Source organism: Colossoma macropomum, unplaced genomic scaffold (assembly GCF_904425465.1).
Source record: "Colossoma macropomum unplaced genomic scaffold, Colossoma_macropomum, whole genome shotgun sequence".
In the NCBI taxonomy this organism is placed as follows: domain Eukaryota; kingdom Metazoa; phylum Chordata; class Actinopteri; order Characiformes; family Serrasalmidae; genus Colossoma; species Colossoma macropomum.
In genome coordinates, this window is record NW_023495870.1 from 428,408 (window position 1) to 452,205 (window position 23,798).

General features: G+C 37.9%; 1 protein-coding gene across 1 annotated transcript in view; it reads left to right on the forward strand.

Annotated features, from left to right (window-relative positions):
* efr3ba (EFR3 homolog Ba (S. cerevisiae)) overlaps positions 1-23,798 on the forward strand; it is a 36,800-nt gene that overhangs the window by 9,637 nt on the left and 3,365 nt on the right. Inside the window, 20 exon segments of the mRNA XM_036563703.1 lie at positions 1,165-1,292; positions 1,758-1,908; positions 7,104-7,225; positions 7,788-7,937; positions 9,774-9,868; positions 9,871-9,898; positions 10,420-10,498; positions 12,350-12,485; positions 12,769-12,930; positions 13,101-13,212; positions 17,428-17,479; positions 17,634-17,806; positions 18,091-18,328; positions 18,756-18,884; positions 20,035-20,102; positions 20,774-20,901; positions 21,131-21,222; positions 21,581-21,629; positions 21,749-21,855; positions 22,001-22,050. Coding sequence (XP_036419596.1) covers positions 1,165-1,292; positions 1,758-1,908; positions 7,104-7,225; positions 7,788-7,937; positions 9,774-9,868; positions 9,871-9,898; positions 10,420-10,498; positions 12,350-12,485; positions 12,769-12,930; positions 13,101-13,212; positions 17,428-17,479; positions 17,634-17,806; positions 18,091-18,328; positions 18,756-18,884; positions 20,035-20,102; positions 20,774-20,901; positions 21,131-21,222; positions 21,581-21,629; positions 21,749-21,855; positions 22,001-22,050 — 2,249 coding nt within the window.

Consider the following 23,798-nt stretch of genomic DNA (forward strand, 5'->3'; position numbering starts at 1 on the left):
ACACTAACAAAACCAACAGGAAAGTGGAACAATACAGTTCCCCTCGAGAGCCTCCACTCTGAAGAGGATCCACAAACTGTATGAACGAGAATCAGAGTGAGAGCCTCCAACTGTGAAGGAGTTAAGCCATTGACTGTAAATGTGATATATACAGTCACTGGTTGGAACACACAGCCACTATTGCTCTTACTGGTGACCAATTATTCAAAACTGCATTCAACCCATGGAAATCATGTGATTTTTCCTGTTTTTAAATGGAATTACTTCCTCTTCCTAGAGGAAGTAAATTTTAATTGATAATTTTTAGAATTGGGTAATCAAGATAAATTGAGTAATCATGACAGCCCTATATGAAAGCACGTTGCACAATAATGTTCTTGTACATGCCTTCTTCTGCTGTCATGCTAAAGAAACTCTGCATTGTGTTATGTTGTAGTGAAGTGGATTAGTTGCAATGTGTATATCTGTTGACTGTCAGAACTACTGCCTGGCTGATTAGATTTAGCCCTCAGCCTGACTCACATGTGTTATTCTGCTTGACTCTGGCAGCAAATGTAATTTCCTCTCATTCAACAAGCCACAGTACACCCATATATTCCAGTAGCTGCATTGATCTTTGCTATTTTTGGCACCAATATGGATTGTATAATGGCATAAATGTTTACTAATCTGTCTTCTGTACAGAGCAAGAGCCTACATTATACTGAGATTAGAAGGGAATTTATAATTTATATCTTAAAGATTTATGTTATATGTATAGTTTAGGGGCTTGTGACTCATGTAATCTAAGGTAATTAGAGAATGTATTTCTCTTTGCCTGTATGAGTCTCTCTGTGTCTGTAGTTTAGATCAAATGGCTTTTACTCGTATGGCTATATCGAGTGCAGTATTGCCAAATACTAATAGCAAATAGTAGTGATATCACAACAAAATCAACAATATCCACAATACCAACAATATTAATGACAATAACAACAACAATAATTATAAAAGTAATTATTACAAAAGCCAATGAGATATATTTAACTTACACACATTTTTGTATTGTTAGGAGCCTGTGGATTAAAAGTGGAGTGTTTGTTACCCACTGTCTCTCTGAGCTTCTTCATTCATATTTGAGCGTCTCTCTCCTCTCTATCTGTCTGTCTCCTTCTCTCTCTGAAGGACGGCTTGGTGAAGGCTAACATGGAGAAGCTCACCTTTTACGCCCTATCTGCCCCAGAGAAGCTGGACCGCATCGGCGCCTATCTGTCAGAGAGACTCTCCAGAGATGTTGCCCGCCACAGATACGGGTAAAACAGAGAAAATGAAAAGCAGTCAGAACATGCCAAAGGCAACGATTTGCACACATCCAGATACAAGAATTGATTGCAAAAATATTGGCATGTTGATGGTCTTGCTTATGTACAGAGATTTGAGATTTGAGTTGAAAGGAATACTTTGCATCCATAATGAAAAAGTTAATGTTGCAAACAATGAATGGACGCTTGTGAGGACATGTTTGCATGCAGTCATTTGCATCTGATATCTCATAGCTTTCATTTATTGTTAACAACAAGAAGCAAGCTGTACTCTATGTTTTATTCCTGATAGTTCCTATCACAATGACTTAACATTTTACTGAGTAAAGCAGTAATAATGTTATGGGTTGATTTCTTGGAGACAGTTTTAGCCTAGACCTGGGCTACAGAGCATTCTGAAGGAACATGTAGTCCAGGACTAGGCTTAATCTCTGTCTGACCCTGTGTGCTTTTCAGGTATGTGTGCATCGCAATGGAGGCTTTGGATCAACTGCTGATGGCCTGTCACTGCCAGAGCATTAACCTGTTTGTGGAAAGCTTCCTCACCATGGTGCGCAAACTACTGGAGGCCGACAAACCCAACCTACAAATCCTTGGTACCAATTCTGTGAGTCCTACTTTTTGGTATGCTGTTTGTGCTTGGAGGTCTTTAATAACCAGTAGAAAATCCATTTTGTTTTTCTTTTTGGGAAATCTGTTTACTGTGTGGATTGTTTGTTGAGGTGGACATGGTTGTCACCTGAATGCTGCTGTTGATTCTTCAGCAGTTCTTGTAAAATGTGTGAGGGCAGGGCAGACAGGGCAGATCTAACTGAAAATAAAGGTTAGTTCAGAGATAGATTTAGTCCTATTACACCTAATAGAGACAGTCGTGGTAAAGAGGAAGAGAAAGCAATTGAAAGATATCTAGTTATCAAGAGAAAGATATCCTGGATGGGCCAATTCAGTCTCAGTGGTTCATTGCAGATGCTGTGGATTCATCATTGTTTTGGGAAACACACACAGCAATCAAAAGATCCACAACCTTTGCTGAACCACCCTTCAAGTAATGAAGTTAACTTTGTCTTACCTAATGCATCATTGCAAATACTTCTAGAGACCTTGTAGAGGCTTTGTTCCGTAATGTGCGTCTAGAGTAGTTATGACAGTTGGATTACCACATTGGACATACTGAAATGTATCTGCATATGGATTTAGAACTTTCTGTACGCAACTGTATTTATCACTATATCAAAGGAGTACAATGCTGTTTTATTGTTGGATGCAGAATAAATAAAAGGTGACTAAAGCATGTAGTATATTGCTATTCGTCGGCTTGTTTGCTTAAAATGGTAGTTCGTGACACAAATAACATTTTAATTTTTTTTAAGATTTCTGAATTAGTTACACAACTTCTTTACCCATCAAAATAGATGCAATAACAGGATTGAGGAATCACAATACTGAAGGACAAGCAACTATTGATTATCCCAAGTGAAGTAGATTAACAGGTAGAAAGATCTCCTTTTTGCCTCAGTAAAAAATGGTTCAATAAATGTCTTGTGGAGTTGTAGTAACTGTCTTTACATATTTTATCTGTCTTAACCTAATTTGTCTTAAGATGGATCATTCACAATAGACTGTAGTTCTTTTTCACTGTGTAGTTCACAGTGAAAAACATAAATCTGTTACAAAGGCTTGAGACCTTGGTAATAACAAGCATTGGTCACTCAGTGTAGCCCTCTGATGGACCACTCTCAGCTCTCCAATGATTGACCCATCACTTTTATTTTTCCATGTTTGAAGTATGCTCAAAGTACAACTCCATGTCCAAAAAAGTTGGGACGCTGTGCAAAATGTAAATAAAAACAATGGTACAATGAAAAAAACAAAATACAATGATATGCAAATCATTTAAACCCTATATTCAATTGAAAATAGTACAAACACAACATATCAAATGTTGAAACTGAGCAAGTTTTATTGGTTTTTGAAAAATATTTGCCCATTTTGGATTTGATGCCAACAGCACATTGCAAAAAAAGTTGAGACGGGGGCGACAAAATGCCGGTAAAGTTTTATAATGCTAAAAAAAAAAACACGTGGTGGTTGATTGGCAATAGGTCAGTAACATGACTGGGTATAAAGTCTTTCAGGAGTCTTTCAGAAATAAAGATGAGTTCACCATTTGGTAAAAGGCTGCAGGATCAAATAGAGCAACAATTCAAGAATAACGTTTCTAAACATAAAATAGCAAAGAACTTTTGCTTTTCATCATCTACAGTACATAATAAAAAACAGTATTTGCTGGCCGTGATCTTTGGGCCCTCAGGCAGCAATGCATTAAAAACAGACATGATTCTGTAGTGGAAATCGCTGCGTGGGCTCAGGAACACTTCTGAAAACCACTGTCTGTGAAAACAGTTCATTACTGCATCCATAAATGCAAGTTAAAACTCTAAAACGCAAAGAAGAAACCGTACATAAACAGAATCCAGAAATGCTGCCACCTTCTCTGGGCCCGAGCTCATTTAAAATGGACTGAGGCGAAGTGGAAAAGTGTCCTGTGGTCTGGCCAATCAAAATTTGAAACACTGTGTCCTTTGGGCTAAAGACCACTCAACTTGTTATCAGTGCACAGTAGGGGTGCAACTATTCTTCGACTTCGACTAAAATCGACGACCAAATTAGTTGCCAACTAATTTAGTAGTCGATTAGTTGGTGACGTCATTACGCGTCTTTCTCGCGCTCACTAGGAACGTTTTAACATTACCGCTCACTGGAGAGTTAACAACAGCGCGATGTCAGCCTCAAGAACAAAATTCTCACAAGTGCAGGAGCTAAACTCAGAAAAAAAGGTTGTCAGATGTGCTATTTGTAAGCCGACCTTAGCTGGGACGGAGCACATCCACCTTGATGGAGCATCTAAACAGGTAACACATCGCCTCACCTCGGTAAGATACGCCCCGTCCCAAACCGCTTACTAGCACACTAAGTAGTGTGCAAAAATAGCGCATATACCATTAGAAGTGCACTCATTAGTCTAGTATGTGAAGTACAGAAGTGTGTGTTTTGGGACGCGGCGATAGTTGTGCTAGCGAGCTAGCTAATGTTAAATTCCGTCCTTATTCATGTTATGAGCTGAAATGCTGTTGTCTGGTATCATTAATGGAGCTGGAACAGAGAAGCAAGTAACTGTTATTCACAGCGACTCTGTTCACTTTCCAGATAACGTTTACACTTTTAAACACTACATCGTCATCTTAGCGTCGAGGCCACCGGTGTGGTCAAATTCAGCGAACACAGGAGAGCGACTGCAAACAGTTTTCTGTTCTCCGCGAACGTTTAGCACCACTCGCTAACAGTTTAGCTAGCTGGACAAAGGGTTACCGTTGAAATGAAATGTTTACACAAAATCGTTCAAATTTAACTGTTCCAATAGAACAAGTTCGCCACAAACATACACCACTTTCCCCTCCGCTCCGTCAGAGCGCATCTTCTCTGCTGTGAGGAGTAACCTATCTGCTCTTGGAGGAGATGAAGACTCTCACAGGAGCACGGAGGGATGATGACTTTCCTCATTTCAGTAAAGACCTGTGACTGTAGAATTAGTTGCAGCAGTAGACAGACAGCAGAGCACAGAGCACAGACTGCACGTTTTAAATGTAACATTTAAATTTAGATAGATTTTCTTATTTACTTGATTAAAGAAAAACTGATTTTATTGCTGCTACTTTGCAGATCCTTGGTTTTAACTTTTGATAGGAAAAATATATTGGAGTTTTATTTTTTTATCTTTTGTATTAGCAAGAAGGTTAATTTAAACAGTGAATTCTTGAATGTTATTGATCGTTATTGCCTTCATTGTTCATTAGCAAATGCATAAAACAACTTTAAGCTGAATTTAAAAGCTAAAGGCTGCATGAAAGTTATTTGGCAATGTAGTGATTCATAATCCGAATAATCAATTATTCGTTTCAGTAATCGATAGATTATTCGACTATCAAATTAGTCGTTTGTTGCAGTATGGTATGGGTGACGTGCACATCTGTGAAGGCATCATTAATGCTGAAGGATATATATATGTTTTGGTAACATATGCTGCCATCCAGACAATGTCTTTTTCAGGGAAGACTTTGATTATTTCAGCAAGACAATGCCAAACCACATTCTGCATGTATTACAACAACATTGCTCTGTATTAAAAGAGTCCTGGTGCTAAAATGGCCTGCCTGTAGTCCAGACCTGCCACCCACTGAACACTTTTGGCGTATTATGAAATGAAAAATACGACAAAGGAGACCCCAAACTGATGAGTAGCTTAAATCCTATGTCAAACAAGAATCACTTTCAACACTACAGCAATTGTAAGTTCCGAAACACTTACAGAGTGTTGTTAAAACAAGAGGTGATAAAACACAGTGGTAAACATGCCCCCGTCCCAACTTTTTTGGAGTGTGTTTTTGGCATCAGATTCAAAATGGGCATATATTTTTTTAAAAACAATAACATTTCTCAGTTTCAACGTTTGATATGTTGTATTTGTAGTATTTTCCTTTAAAAATATGGTTTACATGATTTGCATAACATTGCATTCTGTTGTTATTTACATTCTGCATTCAGAATCCCAGCTGTTTTGGAAATGGGGTTGTATAAATAAAGAAACAAAAAAGGTGGCTCATTTTTCAGCAAAATGTAAACTGTGCTGTGCTGGCCTAAGTAAGTTCATGTCCACATTGCTTTGGTCTGAGGGTGTATATATAGCGTGATCACATCTGTTAAAGCTGGCACTGTTGCTTATCCATGGGGACTGGAATATAAGGGCTTAAAGATTAAAGAGAGATTACTTTTCCCAGATCTAGGCCAGATGGGCCAGTGATTAAAACTGCATTTCCTATGAATATGAAAGGCACTGTACACACTTTAAGAAAAACATGTGAGGACTTCACGTGTGATTCAGCACTTTTTTTATTGTTAATTTCTATCATTACAGTATGTATGTTTCCTTATCATTCATTCTTCGCACACACTCTATGTATACATCCCCCCTCAGGCCTCTGGAATGCATTGAACTCTAAATACACTGTCTTATGCCTTTATGAGTGTTTGATACAAGTCAAGGGAACAGGAGTGGTTGTGGACATTGTTTTCCATGTTTGTGTGTTTGTCATACAAAGCAATAACTAGTCAAGTATCCAGCAGGTGTTTTTTTTTAGCATTTTAGCATTACACAACTTTACCAGTGTTTTTTGCCCCGTCACAACATTTTTGGAAAGTGTTGCTAGCATTAATTTTAAAATGGGCATATATTTTTAAAAGAACAGTAACATTTCTCAGTTTCAACATATATTGTGTCTATACTGTGAAAATTTTTGCCCATTAATCCAGAAGAGCATTTGTGTGGTGAGATCAGACACTAATGTTGGACGAGAGGGCCTGCATCGCAATCTCTGTTCTAGTTCACCCCAAAGGTGTTTGATAGGGTTGAGGTCAGGGCTCTGTGCAGGCCAGTCAAGTTCTTCCACACTAAAGTCACCCAACCATGCCTTTATGGGCACGGTTATGCTGGAATGGAAAAAGGCCTTCCCCAAACTGTTCCCACGAAGTTGGAAGCTTAAAATTGTCCAAAATTGTCTTGGTATGCTGTAGCATTAAGAATTCCCTTCACTGGAACAAAGGGTCCTAGACCAATGTGTTTCCACTGCTCCAGAGCATGTTCAAAATCTGATCAACACTGGTGTGCCTAATGAATTCAGCCCTGTGTAACATCATGAAATGTTTCTGCTTGGTAGATGATTTTGGTTTGTTTCTTTATTTGTAAAGTTTGTGAAGTTTGCCAATATTGAAGAGGACACGCCGTCTTACCACCGGAGCTATGACTTCTTTGTTTCCCGCTTCAGTGAGATGTGCCACTCCAGTTACGAAGATCCAGATATTCGCACCAAGTGGGTGTTAAAGAAGCACTTCACCAAAACCTCAGAACATATACAATAATTTATGAATGCCCAATTTAACCCCTTAAATGGCCAAGACCTGCTGGCAGGCCCAAAGTTTTTTTATACACTTCTATAACCTAAGAATAGCTCAGCCAGTTTGCATTGAGGTCCCTGCGGTTACTGAATAATAAGCCTTAATATGGAATAAGCATAATGATGTCATTCACAAAGTGCTAATTGTCCTCTAGTCATTATTCCTTTGCTCAGTCCTTCTTCCCATTATTCCCAAGGCAGGCCATACCATACTATAGAATGCTGAATATTTTGAGTATATTAATCACTGAATAATCTACCAATGCTGAATTCAGTGAAATTCAATTATACCTTAGTACATAACAGTGAGAAGTAATCTTCATATGATAATTTATGTTTCAGTTGCAATTTATAAGACCGTATTTGACAAATAAAATGCAGCATGGGAGAGTATGAAAAATATGCCTATGCAAAGGTAGCCTTTAAATCTACCTTCTGCTTGTATGTGTGTGCGTGTGTCTGTGTGCATGTGTGTAAGGATTCGCATGGCAGGAATCAGAGGTCTGCAGGGTGTGGTGAGGAAGACGGTGAATGATGAGTTACAGGCAAACATCTGGGATCCACAGCACATGGACAAGATTGTGCCATCATTACTGTTCAATCTACAGCAGGAAGAGATTACAGAGAGGTAACACTCACACACACACACACACACACACACACACACACACACACACACACATATATATATATATATAGATTATATATATTATATATATAAGAAGGGCGGCACGGTGGTGCAGTGAGTAGCGCTGTCGCCTCACAGCAAGAATGGCCTGGGTTCGATTCCCGGCCGGGCGACCAGGGTCATTTCTGTGTGGAGTTTGCATGTTCTCCCCGTGTCTGCGTGGGTTTCCTCCGGGTACTCCGGTTTCCTCCCACAGTCCAAAGACATGCAGTCAGGCTGATCGGACGTGCTAAAATTGCCCCTAGGTGTGAATGTGTGTGACTGTGTATGTCTGTCTGTCTGCCCTGCGATGGACTGGCGACCTGTCCAGGGTGTATCCTGCCTTCCGCCCAATGACAGCTGGGATAGGCTCCAGCGCCCCACCGCGACCCAGAAGGATAAGCGGTTTAGATGATGTATGTATGTATGTATGTATGTATATATAAGAATTAGATTGGAAAGCTCATCAACATAGAACTGTACTGAAATAATTGCGTTTTGCTTTGATTTATGAGACTTTTTTAGCAAATATTATAGCTGGCCTCTCCATCTGTTACAATTAACCCCTCCAAATTTGATGTTTTCATTTGTAGTGAGATGTGTACGGTGATTGTACAAAAATATTAATTTTATTCGAATACTTTTAAAATTATTTAGCAAACAAAATGTGCTCTTACCTGGAAAAAAAACCTGGGAGCAAATGTTTGACTTGTTAATTACCAAATGACTTGCTAATAAATCTGTCTCACTATGACTTTGATTAAGCTAATGAGCTCCTAGTGGAATGCTTATAAATGAAATACAACTGTTGTGCTTTTAAGGCGGAAAGGACACAGTACAGAATTCATCCTCTTAGCTTCCAGAATACCGGTTAGTATGCTCTTGAGAAAAGTTCTCAGCAGGTTTATTCTGAATTGAGAAAGACTAAAGAAATCGTAAGAATGACGAGTGATTGAAAATCTCAGATGACACATCAAGGTCATCTATTTGTTAAAAAGAGTGGAATTACTAAGAGGAGCTTTTATTCACTGAATTCTACTTACCTTGTTCTAGGATAGTTTTTCCCAGTCCGGGATGAGGAAGTCTTCAAAAAGATGTAATTAATTTTTAAAAATGCATATATGAGTTTGTGCATAAGGCTCTGTAAGAGAGATCAGCAGGAGAATTTAAAATATGCATTATCATCATGCAATGATATCATCATCATCAGATTCAAAAGATTTTTTTTAAATTGAGTTATTAAGTTTAATTAATCAATCAGTCATGACAGCCTTGCTTTAGAATTATTACCTGTCAGACTTGTGAAAACTACGGACACTGGAGACTTGTACTGGAGTAAAATCAGAGATCTTGTAAGTAATCAGTTAAATTATAAGTTAAGTTTTCCCCAGGTAAAACCAGTCCATCAATAGGGCTGAAGTCAACTGCATTAGAAGAGGCCAAACACTAAAATGAGCAGTGCAGTCTCCTGAAGGACCAGGAGAGGATAATACTGTTCTAGAACACTGACGATGTCAATGGATACAGGCAGGGAAAAGTCAGTCATGGCCTCAGTATGTGAGCCAATTTTCTGTATGCATGAAATAGATTCAGTTTAATTTAATTTTATCTCTGTAGTAGATTTTACAAAAGACATCGTCACAGAGCAGCTTCATAGACATCTGTGTACAAGCCTCTGAAGAGTGACACAGAGCAATAATTATAGCTAAGGGATTCATTATGAGTGTAGGCCTGAAATACAACTCCCAGGAATAGCCTAATAGGATGATAAGTGTGTGAATGTGTTGGCTTTTTCAGATCACCCTCTCCTGAGACAGAGAAAGAAAAGGAGAGTCCAGTAGAGCTGACTGAGAGGTGTTTCAGAGAGCTGCTTGGTCGTGCTGCCTATGGCAACATAAAAATGCTGTTAAACCGGTCCTTATGTGAGTATGTTCCCACAAGAGGGTGGCATGGAGTGCATGACCATTTTTTGCCTGTTTGCGATTAGTAAGTCTTTTTCATTAAATTTGAAATGTGAAGTAGTAGCCTATTGACGAATGTTAGGAAGAGTCATAATTTAATACGAGTTACTTGGTAGTAAGTAATAGTAATACTAGTTATTCTTTATAAAGGAAAAAAACGTAATGTTCTGGGTTAAAATATTCAAATTTAAAAGAAAATATAAGCTATACATTAAGTATATTTACATTAATGATGTTTATATTAAAATAACTAAACAAACAAAAATACATGTTAAACTTATGAAAATTTACTGCGTTCAATTTTTTTGTGCAAACAAAAGGGACGAGGTGGCCCAAAGTTAGTGTTGTAAGGTGAAGTACTGTATGCTTTTGAGAGAAATATTTTGTGTCAATAATGGCTGTGCAAGGGTGCAGTAACCTGCTTTAGCTGCCATTTCCTGCTTGTCAAGGCTAATCATTAATTCTCTTGTTTATGTTTCCAGGCACCTTGATAATCATTCACTGTGGGAGGGAAAAACCTTCGCTGTGCGCTGTTTCAAAATCATCATGTACTCTATTCAGGTAGCATTTACAGCTAAGACTCTTTTGCACGAGTGTCAGATAACCAGCATCAGAACACACAGTGGAACAAGGAGTGGAGAAGGATGTCACAGTTTGCATGATCAGCTCGCATGATCAGCTCTCCCTATCTGTTATAAATGATTCAGGACACTGTTATCATGTCTACTGCTTTTGGACATCATTTCCCACAAATCAATGCAATTTAGTGTGCAAATGTTAGTCACAAACATTTTACATCCCTATTTCCAAAAAAGTTGGGACGCTGTGCAAAATGTAAATAAAAACAAAATTCAATGATGTGCAAATCATTTAAAAAATAGCACAAAGACAACAAATCAAATGTTGAAACTGAGAAATTTTATTGTTTTTTGAAAAATATATGCATTTTGAATTTGATGCCAACAACACGTTCCAAAAAAGTTGGGACGGGGGCATGTTTACCACTGTGTTTCATCACCTCTTTTTTTAACAATACTCCGTAAGCATTTGGGAACTGAGGAGACCAACTGCTGTAGTTATGAAAGTGAAATGTTTTTCCATTTTTGCTTAACATAGGATTTCAGCTGCTCAACAGTTTCCTTTGTCATATTTTTCATTTTATAATGTGCCATATATTTTCAGTGATGACAGGTCTGGACTACAGGCATGCCAGTGTAGCAGCTGGACTCTTTTAATACAGAGCCATGCTGTTGTAATACATGCAGAATGTGGTTTGCCATTGTCTTGCTGAAATAAGCAAGGCCTTCCCTGAAAAAGATGTGGCCTGGAGGGCAGCACATGTTGCCAAAACAAGTATATATCATTCAGCATTAATGATGCCTTCATAGATGTGCACGTCACCCATGCCATGTGCACTAATGCACCACTATACCATCAGGAATACTGGCTTTTGAACTGTGCACTGATAACAAGCTGAATGGTCTTTTAGCCCGGAGGACACAGTGTCCATGATTTCCGAAAAGAAATTCAAATTTTCATTTGTCGGACCACAGGACACTTTTCCACTTCCCCTCAGTCCATTTTAAATGAGCTCAGGCCCAGAGAGGGTGGCGGCATTCCTGGATCCTGTTTATATATGCTTTCTTTTTTGAGTTTTAATTAGCATTAGTGGATGCAGCACTGAACTGTTTTCATAGACATTGTTTTTCAGAAGTTTTTCTGAGCCTGTGCAGTAATTTCCACTACAGAATCATGTCTGTTTTTAATGCAGTGCCCCTTGAGGGCCCAGAGATCATTGCCAGCAAATACTGGTTTTTGGCCTTGTCCCTTGCGTACAGAGATTTCTCCAGATTCTCTGAATCTTTTAATGTTATTTTGTACTGTAGATGATAAAAAACAAAAGTTCTTTGCTATTTTACGTTGAGAAATGTTATTCTTGATTTGTTGCACTATTTGATCATACAGTCTTTCACAGAGTGGTGAACCCCTCCTCATCTTTAGTTCTAAAAGGCTCAGCCTCTCTGGGATGCTGTTTTTATACCCAATCATGTTATTGACCTGTTGCCATTTAACCACCAGGTGTTTTTTTACGCATTACACAACTTTACCAGCCTTTTGTTGCCCCCGTCCCAACTTTTTTTATATGCCCAAATTCAAAATGGGCATATATTTTTCAAAAAACAGTAACATTTCTCAGTTTCAACATTTGATATGTTGTCTTTGAAGCTTTGAATGAAATATATGGTTTAAATGATTTGCACATCATTGCATTTTGTTTTTATTTACATTTTTCACAGCGTCCCAACTTTTTTGGAAATCGGGTTGTACATGCATATCAGGTTGTACTAACTAATGTTTTCTATCATTATTTTAAGTGAATCAATCAGTCATTACTCTGGTTTTTCCTAATAGTCTCAGCATTCACACCTGGTCATCCAGCAGCTGCTTGGTCATTTGGATGCCAACAGTAAGAACTCAGCAACAGTGCGGGCTGGGATAGTGGAGGTGATCTCTGAAGCAGCAGTCATAGAGGCCAGCGGCTCTATTGGTGTGTGTCTGGGTTGACTCTGCACTGTTAGGCCACTAGAGGGACTAATAAACCTTCTAACAAAGCCACAGAACATAAAAGCTTCAGTCCTCTTTCATTTATTTAGTTATTAATCCAGTTATTACTGATTTACTGAGATGGAATTCACTTCCTGCTAAAGTATGGCTAGCACAATTTTTATTATTATTATTATTATTATAGACAATATTTGTAGACTCTGTTTATTAGAATGGGATATATTTTGTTTGTTTCTGCTATTAGTGGAGGTTTTTGTTCTCCGCAGGGCCGACGGTACTAGAGGTGTTTAACACCCTCCTAAAGCAGCTTCGGCTCAGTGTAGACTACGAGCTCACTGGCTCTTATGAGTCCTGCTCCAGTGCAGGAAGCAAGGTCATCAAAGTGCATGAGGAGAGGCAGCTCCAGGAAGCTGTCATCAAGACCATAGGTGAGGATGGATGTGTGTTTTGTGATTGTGACCACCTGTGATATAGCTTTCACACAGATTTCCAAAAAGATCCTTGAGTCTGGCTGAAAGTTTGAGTGGGCTACATAAGCACATTGTTTTTTAACCTGCCCCCCTGTGCATGTTCCTATGCTCGTTCTCTTTGCCTGAAGGATCATTTGCCAACACTCTGCCCACGTATCAGCGCTCAGAGGTCATGCTATTTATCATGGGCAAGATTCCTGTGCCAGGGATGTATCCTGCACTAGGGTCTGCCAACACAGGGTAAGCAAAAAGTAAAAAAAAATCTGGTAAAAAGTAATCAAAGTTACATGTAGAAAAGTGTTTAAAAGACATTCATCTTTAGTGATTCATCTTTAGTGATTTAATGATTTAGAATCTCACACTGAAGAAATGAGGAAAATCCAACGTTTAATTGAAACAAATTTATTCTGAGATTAAAAAAAACCCTCATCAAGAAATAATTATTTTTAAGAAAGCCACATGTGCCACGTATGTTAGCACCTCTAGAAATTCTTAGAAACAAAATGTAAATGAAAAAGTATTTATAAATATCAGTTACTCAGTTACTATAAAAATCAGTTACTCGTCTGAAAATGCCCATATCTACAGTTAGGGCAGTAATTAAAAAGTTCAACTGGAACTGTGACAAACTTGCCTGGACAAGGACCCAAGTTTATTTTGCCCTCACGCACTGTGAGGAGGATGGAAAGAGAGACAAAAAAAATCCCCACGAATCCTTGTTGGAGAATTACAAAAGAAAAGCTTCTTGGGGTCACCAAGTCTCCAAAACTACCATGAGACGCCACCTCCATGCCAACCGATTATTTGTAAGGAATGCCAGGAAAAGCCTTTCCTGTCATCTAACCACAAAGGTTTGCTGGACTTTGACTGAAACCATGTTCTTTGGTCAGATGAAACAAAAATTGAGCTTTTTGGCAACAAACACTCAAGGTGGGTTTGGTGTAAAAAGAAGCATGACTACATTGAAAAGAACCTGATGCCCACTGTTAAGCCTGGTGGAGGGTCTGTGATGTTGTGTGGCTGTTTTTCCTTCTGGGATCCTCATTAGGGTACAAGGCATCATGGACTCCATGAAATACCAAGACATTTTAAATCTAAATCTGTCTGCCTCTGCCAAGAAACTAAAAATAGGTCGTCATTGGATCTTTCAGCAGGGCAATGATTCATAACACATGTCCAGATCAACACAAAAATGGTTTATTGAACACAAAATCAAACTTCTGCCACGGCCATCTCAGTCCCCAGATCTAAACACCATAGAAAACCTGCGGGATGAGCGAAAGAGGAGAGTGCACAAGAAAGGACCTGGGACCCTGGAGGATCTGGTAAACATCCTCTCTGTATTTTTCAAGTTTTTAAGATGTTATAGGAAAAGACTAAGTGCTATTTTATTGGCAAAGTGAGGTTGTACAAAGTACTAAATGTAGGGGTGCAAATAATTGTGGCACATAAAGTTTTGTTAAAAATAATTATTTCTTGATGAGAGATTTTTTTTTCTCAGAATAAATTTACTTTAATTAAAGGTCAGATTTGTCTCATTTTTCAGTGTAACATTAAGCTAATTTACCAACAGGTGAATTTCATATAACCCTTTTTATTCATCTTTACCAGGGATGCCAGTAATTTGCAAAATGCAAATTTGAAAATGCTAGTTAGATTGTGTATTTACAGTTGCATTTCCCATGTGAGTGTGCATTATTTAAAATGCAAAATGTGCATTTGCATTTCTGTGTGTAATGGCTGAAAAAGTAAATACTGAAAAGCAACGTGCTTTTGATATTTATTTTCATTGTCTTTATGGTATGACATATTAAAAACGGAATATCAATCACCCATTTGCAATTGCATTTCCTCATCATCCGGCTCCAGCTCTTCCAGAATTAAAATGTATTTGCAATCCTGTTTGCCATTGCCCGACAGTCACAAATGTCGCTAACTTTGGTGCTTGTGCTTAATCAAGAATAACTTCCACACAAAGCAACAGGAAATCACTTTGGACAGGTTTATCCTCCCGACGCCCCACCCACAGTGTTTGACTAACGAGACACCTTGTTGAAGTGAAGATGCAATTGCAAACGGTTGCAAATACATTTTCATTTTGTCAGAGGAGGAGCGCAACGATGAGGAGATGCAATTGCACATTGGGTATTGTTATTCAGAGTCATACCATTAAGACAATGAAAATGAAATGTCAGAAGCACCTTGTTGTTTTTCCTACCATTATACAAACAAATCCAAACGCAAATGCACATTTTGCATTTGAATTTGAACTATGTCTTAAATAATGTACTCTCACATGGAAATTGCAATAGTAAATACACTATTTAATTAGCATTTTCAAATTTGTATGAAAAGAAAAACAGCCTACTGGTATGAAGAGAAATACAACCTCTGAAGCAGACTATATAAAAATAATGTAATGCAAATGTTAATGCACAGTTACCTTATGTTTTATGCAAAACAGAAGTTTGGACACTCTAGGTCAGGATTTAGTAACAATCCCTTTGGCTGATCACCACTTGCAAACACTTTTTGTAGACAATTAGAAGTCTTTCTATTCTTTCAGGAACTTTAGGAATTTTCAGCCACTCCTTCTGCAGAACGCTTTTAGCTCTGCAATATTCTTGAGCTATCATGCATGCACAGCATGTTTAAAATCTACCCACATATTTTCAATAATATTTAAGTCAAGGGACTTTGACAGGTCATTCCAAAGTAGGTCAGGGCGGATTTTGAAGTTGGTCAGAGTGGATTTTGAGGTATGTTTTGAATAACCTTCCTGTTGCAGAGTCCAGTCTCTTTTCAGCTCAGGTTCTTGACTGGCTGTGTCACATTTGCTTTCAGAATTTGCTAATATTTATTGAAATTCATTCTTCCATCAACCTATGCAATGTCTCTTGTACCACTGATTATCGCAAATTCCCAAAACATTATAGATCCACCCCCATGTTTAACAGTTGGCAAGGTGTTCTTTTAATCAAATACTGCTTCTTTTTTTCTCCAGACATGCCTTTGGTAATTGTGAGCAAAGAGATCCTTTGTTACTTCAGACTACAGCACTTTTTTCATATGTTGACTTTTGTGATCATCCTTCTGATGGCCTTTCCATGCAGATAATATTTGTGCAAAGCAGAACATAGAACAGTATATCTGCCATTAGCTGACAGTTTCTAATGACAGTTGTTGACCTTTTCCTACTCATGAGTCAATTAAGGCCTAATGATAAGTAAGGTCTGACACTTTACAACTGGAGTCCAAACTTTAGACATGCCACAATTACTATTTTTTAAAGTAACCATGCATTAACATTTGCAGATAAAGTTTGAAATAGTTAACTTCATAAAATGTGTGTGTGTGTGTGTGTATATATATATATATATTATATATATATATATATATATTATATATATATATATATATATATATATATGCCCTTTAGAATTTTCTATATTTCTGCATAAATTTGATCTAAAACGTTATTGGAGACAAAGAGATGCAAATTAAACAAATGAGACAAAAATATTAGACCTGGTCATTTATTTGCTTTCAGTATCTGGTGTGACCCACTTTTGCAGCAATAACTGCAACTAAACGTTTCTGGTAACTGTTGATTTGTCCTGCACTTGGGCATCAGTTTTTGCTGCGTCTGGGCCAGGACGGCTTACCAATATTGATGGAGCAATGAGCTCTGAATTATACCAGCAAATTGTAAAGGAAAATGTCTGGATGTGGGTCACACAGCTAGACAACAACCCTAAGCACACAAGTCATTCTACCAAAGAATGGCTAAAGAGGAATAAAGTTAATGTTTTGGAATGGCCAAGTCAAAGTCCTTACCTTAATCCTATAGAAATTTTGTGGAGGGACCTAAAGCAAGCAGTTCATGGGAAGAAACTCACCAACATAACAATGGAGCTGTTTTGTACAGAGGAATGGGCTAAAATTCCATCAAGCCAATGTGCAGGACTAATCAACAGTTACTGGAAACATCTAATATTTTTGTCTCCTTTGCTTAATTTGGTTCTCTTTATCTACTATTAGTAATTCTGTGAAAGTCTGATGAACTTTTAGGTAAAATTTTTGCAGAACTTTCAAGCACCCATGTGTGTTTATATATATATATATGTATATATATATGTGTGTGTGTGTGTGTGTGTGTGTGTGTATGTATATGTATATGTGGTACATGGTTAAATTTACAGTCATTATTTGCATCATTTCAAAAATAATGTGCCATTTAAATGATTCTGTTTAAAAGATGTGGCATTATTAGAAGATACTTTTATATTATCAATTGAAATACTTTAAGTTGACAACTTTGCTTTTGTTATTTGTAAATGTTTTTTTCATTTTCCCTCCTTTTTGCTTTTTCTGTTGCATGTGTGACTAGTGGGACAAATTTCTGTATAACATAGGGGATAGGCCTTGATTTAACAAAGTCGTTTTTCATTTTAGGTTTGAGGGAAGCAGGATGATCCAGATTATGCTGCTGAAATCTCTGCTGCAGGTATGTTGATTGCTGTCACTAGATTATAATTTGTGTCATGCAGATATTCTAACCACAATGACAACAGTTATTTTTGATTGGCACAGCAAGGGGATCAATTCTCTCTGTCTCTCTCTCTTTCTCTCCCTGTCTCTCTTTTTCTTCTTGTTCCCAGGTGACAGCAGGTTTCCAGACTACAAACATGCTGACAGCTCTGCCAAGCTCATTCCTGGATCCTCTGCTGTCGTTTACGCTGATGGAGGATGCTGAGATCCGTCTACTCGTGCTTGACATCCTCATCAGCCTCATCGATCGCCATGACAACCAGCTAAAGTTCTCCTCTCTTAGGTCGGCAAGTTTATTCGAGATATGTTGCAGGAGTCTAGGAGTGTTTTTTCTTTTGAAATTGACAAAGTTCCAAAAAATGCTTGCATTTTTGCATCAAGGAATGGAAGTTTAGGGTAATGTTTTAAAGGATGAATTTGTTACAGTGATGTGAAAGCAATTTTATGAATCCATTTTTTTACTAATAACTTATTTAATTTTGTTCTATAGCTATTAATATGATACATTTAAATAATTCCTAACATTATGCATTACTTATTCATTCATTCATGTCTGTTCGTTTACAGGGTGCTAACTGACATCTCCGTGTTGAAGCTGAAAATGGACAAGTGCTCACGGCAGGACAATCTCTTCATGAAGAAGCACGCTCAGAGGCTGTACCGCCACATCTTCCTGGCCTCTAAAGAGGAGAACAGCAGCCAGGGGCACTTCGAGTCTCTCTACATGCTACTGGGGCTGATCTGTGTAGAGCTGGCCAATGAGGAGGTGGTGGTGGACCTGATTCGACTGGCTCTAGCACTGCAGGTGCTTTTGGATTTTTGTATCTTTATGAAATCTCCTAATATTCCAAGACAGGTTATTGCATGAGTGCTTAACATTATCCATTAATGGTCTCATTATCCACATACAATTTGTTAGAGAAATCTGATTTTTTTTTACAATTTTATAGGGTTTCTGCTGGTGTTCATTATGTGAACTCTTTTTCAGAATATCAGAAACTGACTATTAGCCAGTGACAAAACATTGGAGATTTACACCATTCTTAGAATGTCTTATGAAGTATTAATATTTATTTACTCCTTATTCATTGTGTATTTAGATAAGTATAAATGAGCGCATATGCATAAAGAATCCCAGAAAAGAAATGCTGATTCAATTTCATTAAATCCCCAAACCAGAAGGTCAGTTAGTGATTTCACACTGTATTTGAACTGCTGCATTCTCTTCTCAGGACCTGGCTTTGACTGACGAGTCTCTTCCAGTCTATAATCGTTGTGCCATTCACGCCCTTTCAGCTGCATATTTGAACCTCATCAGTCAACTGACCACCGTGCCCACCTTCTGTCAACATGTCCATGAGGTGAGTTTGAGCTGAGTGAGCATAGTCAGAAATGTGTCTCGAATAAGGCAGCGTTTGTGCTGTAGTGTCTGAGTGTTTGGTGTCAGACTTCAGTCCTGGAGAGCCACAACACAGAAAAGTCTGGAGTCTCCAATTTAATATGCCTAATTTAATCTGATTCTGATGTTCAGTATTAGAAATTAGAACAGGGTAAACACAGAACTGTATCGCTGTTGTCGGAAGAAAACCTCCAAAATGGTAACTTTACAGGAGAAGGAAAAAAACCTACTTTTAATGTAAGTCAATGGAACCAGGCATTTTTCCAAGTCATTTTGGGCCGTTTCTTTCATCATGAAATTTACACACAATGTAAAGGGCAACAGGCATTTTCAAATTATTTCAAAAACTAAAAAACGGCAAAAATGTAGATACAAGGTTTTCCTCCGACAGTATATATACTACTACTATATCCAATGATATATACTACTATATGTACTACCAACTTAATTTTTTATTTCTGCATCTCAGTCAAGTCACCCCTGTGCCCCTAGGCTAGGGGTAAGCACTGCTTACTCTCAGACATCTCAACATAGAATGCTGAGGCTTCAAGGGCGGTCCAAACTAATTTTTTGATGAATATGCAGTTAGACAGTTGCACCACTCTAGAGTTATGAAAGCCCATACATTTCTACATACAAAAAGTTCAGATCTTGGTGAAGCCACAGCGGTCCATGGTCAGAAGTCTGAGAATGGGAAGCACTCACCCCCACCCCATCCCAAAGGCACCATATGATAGGGGAATTTATAACTGTCCTAACCTGCAGATGGAGTGATCTGCTTATAGGCAACATGTTTATTGCTTTTTGAGATCTCAAAAAAGCTGTGAAATCAGCTACCTAATCATTTTAAGTTGACCTGACTTTTTTATAATGTAAATAAAAGCTTACATTAACTGAAAATTGTCTTTGGTGTACAATATTAACCCCTTAAATTCCCAGGCTCATTATGTATATGGAAAGCAGTGTAAACTGACTGAGTTATTCAGCCAGTTGATGAAAGGACCTGATGAATGAGGAGTGAACGTTCCTGGCCATTTAATGAGTTAAAGGGACAGAATAATATTTTCTGAGACAAACTAAGAGAATGTGTCATCTTTCTTATTTCTCCACAGGTGATTGAAGCAAGACAGAAAGAGCTTCCTTTCCTGTTGCCAGAGGATGTCTTTGTTGAGACTCCAAAGTAAAAGAGAAGTCGAAAACTGCTCTTTAACTCTTTCAATACACTTTTCACTTTGAGCCTTTTTTATTTCCTACATACACTCCTCACTTCCCCAAAAGGCTAACAAACTGCAGTGTGAAGGAAATTTATATAGGTCAATACCCTTAGTCCCTCTGAAGTCCTGCTCTTTGATGTTTGGAGTAACATTCTCTGCTGTACAGCATTAATCTGTGCTTGATAGTCCATCTGTCACTTAAAGATCTGGCAGGTGATTTTGGGCTCATAGAGTAAATATTCCTGCCAAATACAAACACCTCTGTTAATCCCTTAAAATAGCTATTATGTTCATAAGAAATGTCAAAACCTGACAAAAATGTAAAGATGTGATGATTTTTCTTTCTACAAAACAAAGCAATAACTTTGCATCAAGTCATTATAAAATATCTTCTCTTCTACCTACAATCACAAACATTATATGGACTGAAAGTTTTCAATTTGCACTTTCAACAGAATTTCATTACTTGTTTACATGAACTGTGAGTAAAATTATACCATGCTTTTTTATTGCTGGTGTTAACTGTGACTTCTAAAACTTAAATACACATTTATCTTGTGAAATGTAAATTTTCCCGGCCATAACAGTATTGTTGTATGTGCTTGGAGGTGAGATGATTTTAGTTCTGGTCTTTTAGGCTTCCAGAGAAGTTGGAGAAGGTGGAAGGAGAGGTGCTGTTCTCGCAGGCTAAGATAGCGGAGACGCTGGGTGGAAGCGGCTATAACTCTGAAAGACTGGCCACTCTATACATCCCACAGCTCACAGGTTTGTCCTTCAGATGAGTCTCAGGATTAAAGTCTTATTTTCATTTTGTTTGGTGTACTACCATAAAGTGATGTATAGTTGGCATGCAAAAGAATGTGTTATTCTGCCATATTTGTCTAAGCTTTCTTTAGACCATCTGGAAATGAGAAATTTCAGTAACTAGATAAGTCAGACTAAAACTATACAGTATCATTTTCTAAGAGAGTGTTGCCTGTTCCTTGTGATTCAGATGAAGACAGACTGTCAAAGAGAAAGAGTATTGGGGACACCATCTCTCTGCAGCTGGAGGTAGAGTCCAGACTCAGTCCAGAGAAAGAACAGGTGAGAGAGAGTCTCTCAGATGAGCCACAGGCCTGTAATTTTCTGTGTGTGTGTGCAGGGGTGGAAAATGCTTAAGTAATTGTACTTTGTTACTATACTTGAGTATTATTTTGGTAGATTTGTCCTTTACCCAAGTATTATTTAAGTTGAATAGTTACTCAATTACATTTCACAGGAGACTTTACTTTCCATCTACACTTTCAAAGTACTTGAGATTATTTTAATGTAAAACATATATGTCTTATCTGTTAAAATTAGGGCTGCTTGGGTTAAAACATGATAGCCCTAGTTTTAACAGATAAAAGAGTGATCAAGGTCTAATTATGGTCTAGTCTAATGTTAGATTTTGTCTTTACAGAAATCTCCAGCAGAGCAGATCACGTTTGAAACCCTCAAACAAGCCATTGGTAAGTAAATAATACATAAAATAACACAGAATAATGGGCCACACATGTAAGATGTTAGAGAACTATGTACATCCTGTATTCATTTTGTGCATCATGCGTATGTGTGTGTGTGTGTGCAGCAGACAGTGTGAGTTTGGAGGAGCAGGAGAGGGAGCGCAGGAGGCAGGTCGTGGAGAGATTTCAGACAGCTCCATTTGAGGAGATTGCGGCTCACTGTGGGGCCAGGGTTAGTGCACAGGCTATACTATATATATATATATATATAGTTTTTTTGTATAGCACAGTCATTTTCTAAGTGTGTTTTTTTGCTTTATTTTAAGCAGTTATTTTGAATAACTGTTATTGTGTCCATCTGCCGGTATCTCTTGTAGGCTTCACTGTTACAGAGTAAACTCAACCAAATCTTCGAAATAACAATCAGGTATGTAATGTAACAGATGTGCAATAGCAAGACACAGTGCTTTAAACACAGAAAAATTTATACATTTAAATTACTTGATTCAAATGTGCATTATTTGAGAGCAAAAACATGAATAAAATATTACATCAAAATTGTTTTGTCTTTCAGTTTACTTTTGGAAATAACTAGATTAAAATCTGTAATATATTTTATTAATATAGAAATTATTTACACATCGGAAGTTCACTACATTACTAATACAAGTAAATGCAGTCAGTGCAGATGTAACCATTCAGCAGAATCCAGACGCGTGCGGATAAAACTGACAAGAATGGTTTTACTAACACTAGGCAAAAACGTAGTCAAAACACAGGCGTGGGTCAAAACCAAGAAGTGCAAAAAGATCACAAAAGTGATCTTAATAGGGCAAGACAAAAGACGAGGTCAAAAAAGCAGGCAAAAATAGTCAAAACACAGATCCAAAATACCAGGCAGCAATACAAAAGGGAACAGGCAAAAGGCAGAGTCAAAAAGTAAGCAAAGGTCAAAAACAGAGCAATGCAATGCAATGCAATGCAATGCAATGCAATGCAATGCAATGCAATGCAATGCAATGCAATGCAATGCAATGCAAAATAACACTCAGTATGTTCTCAGGGAAGCAATACCTCGCACTGATACTAGCTAAAGCCCGGGCTTAAATACTGCTCTAGCTAAACACATGATTTAGGCACACAGGTGGCTCCAGTTAGTACTTAGGAGACTGAGATCTCTGACAGGTGTGTGGGAATGTGTCAGGAGTCACATGACCCCCATGTGTCTCTTGGGTAATGGAGTCCACATCGGACTCCGATTCCGAAGGGAAGTTCCTAGTCACGTGATCTCTCAATGGAGCTTGGGAAATGAAGTCCATTTCAGTCTGTCAGTTCGTACAAGACGTGACAGCAGAACCTTTTAGTATATATATAACTTACATGTACATACAGTTACTGTTTGTTTGCTGAATGTAAGATATTGGGAAAAATAAAGCATAAAATGTGGCCTGTGTAAAAGTTATTTCACATTTATATTTTATGATATCATTTTTCCAATATGTTAAAATGAGCAAATAAATAGAAATTGTGCATTAAAATTTGCAGAAAAATGTCAGTTTAAGTTCCCTGCACAGGATGTGTTAATATGATATGTCTGGAGAAGTCATTTTATGAGAAATTACACATTTTTCTATATGACACACTTAAATTTGTACAAAAGTAATGGCACCCAGGATAAAGTTGACACAATGATGCTGTAAAGACCCTCAGTCCTTCTTTCAGTATATACCACCTCCACCCTTTTAATCAGCTCACACTGTGCCTCCAAGACTCACCATCATGTTAGCTTTAACTTTAAAGCTATAAAGTTTTACAGAGAACATCAGTTTCAGACTCCTCCTGTACACCACATTGAATCTGGTTACAGATTAACTGTCTGCAGATCTTTCCTTCCATATGCAACTAGAAGAGCTGGTATAACCTTGTTTAATCTGTGTGCTCCCTTTTCATCATGCCCTATCTCATGGATCTTTCTTCTGCAACATCCTCAGCGCCAATGTAACTCTTAACTTGTACTACTTTTATCATAATTTCACTATCTAGTGCAGCCCACAGGAGAATGGGTTGCCCTTTCTTTTGAAGTTCCTTTTAGTGTTTCTTCCTCAGTCTCTTAGGGATTTGAGCCCAGATTGGTGACATTGACTGTAAAAAGTGGTATACAAATAAAAAGAGGTT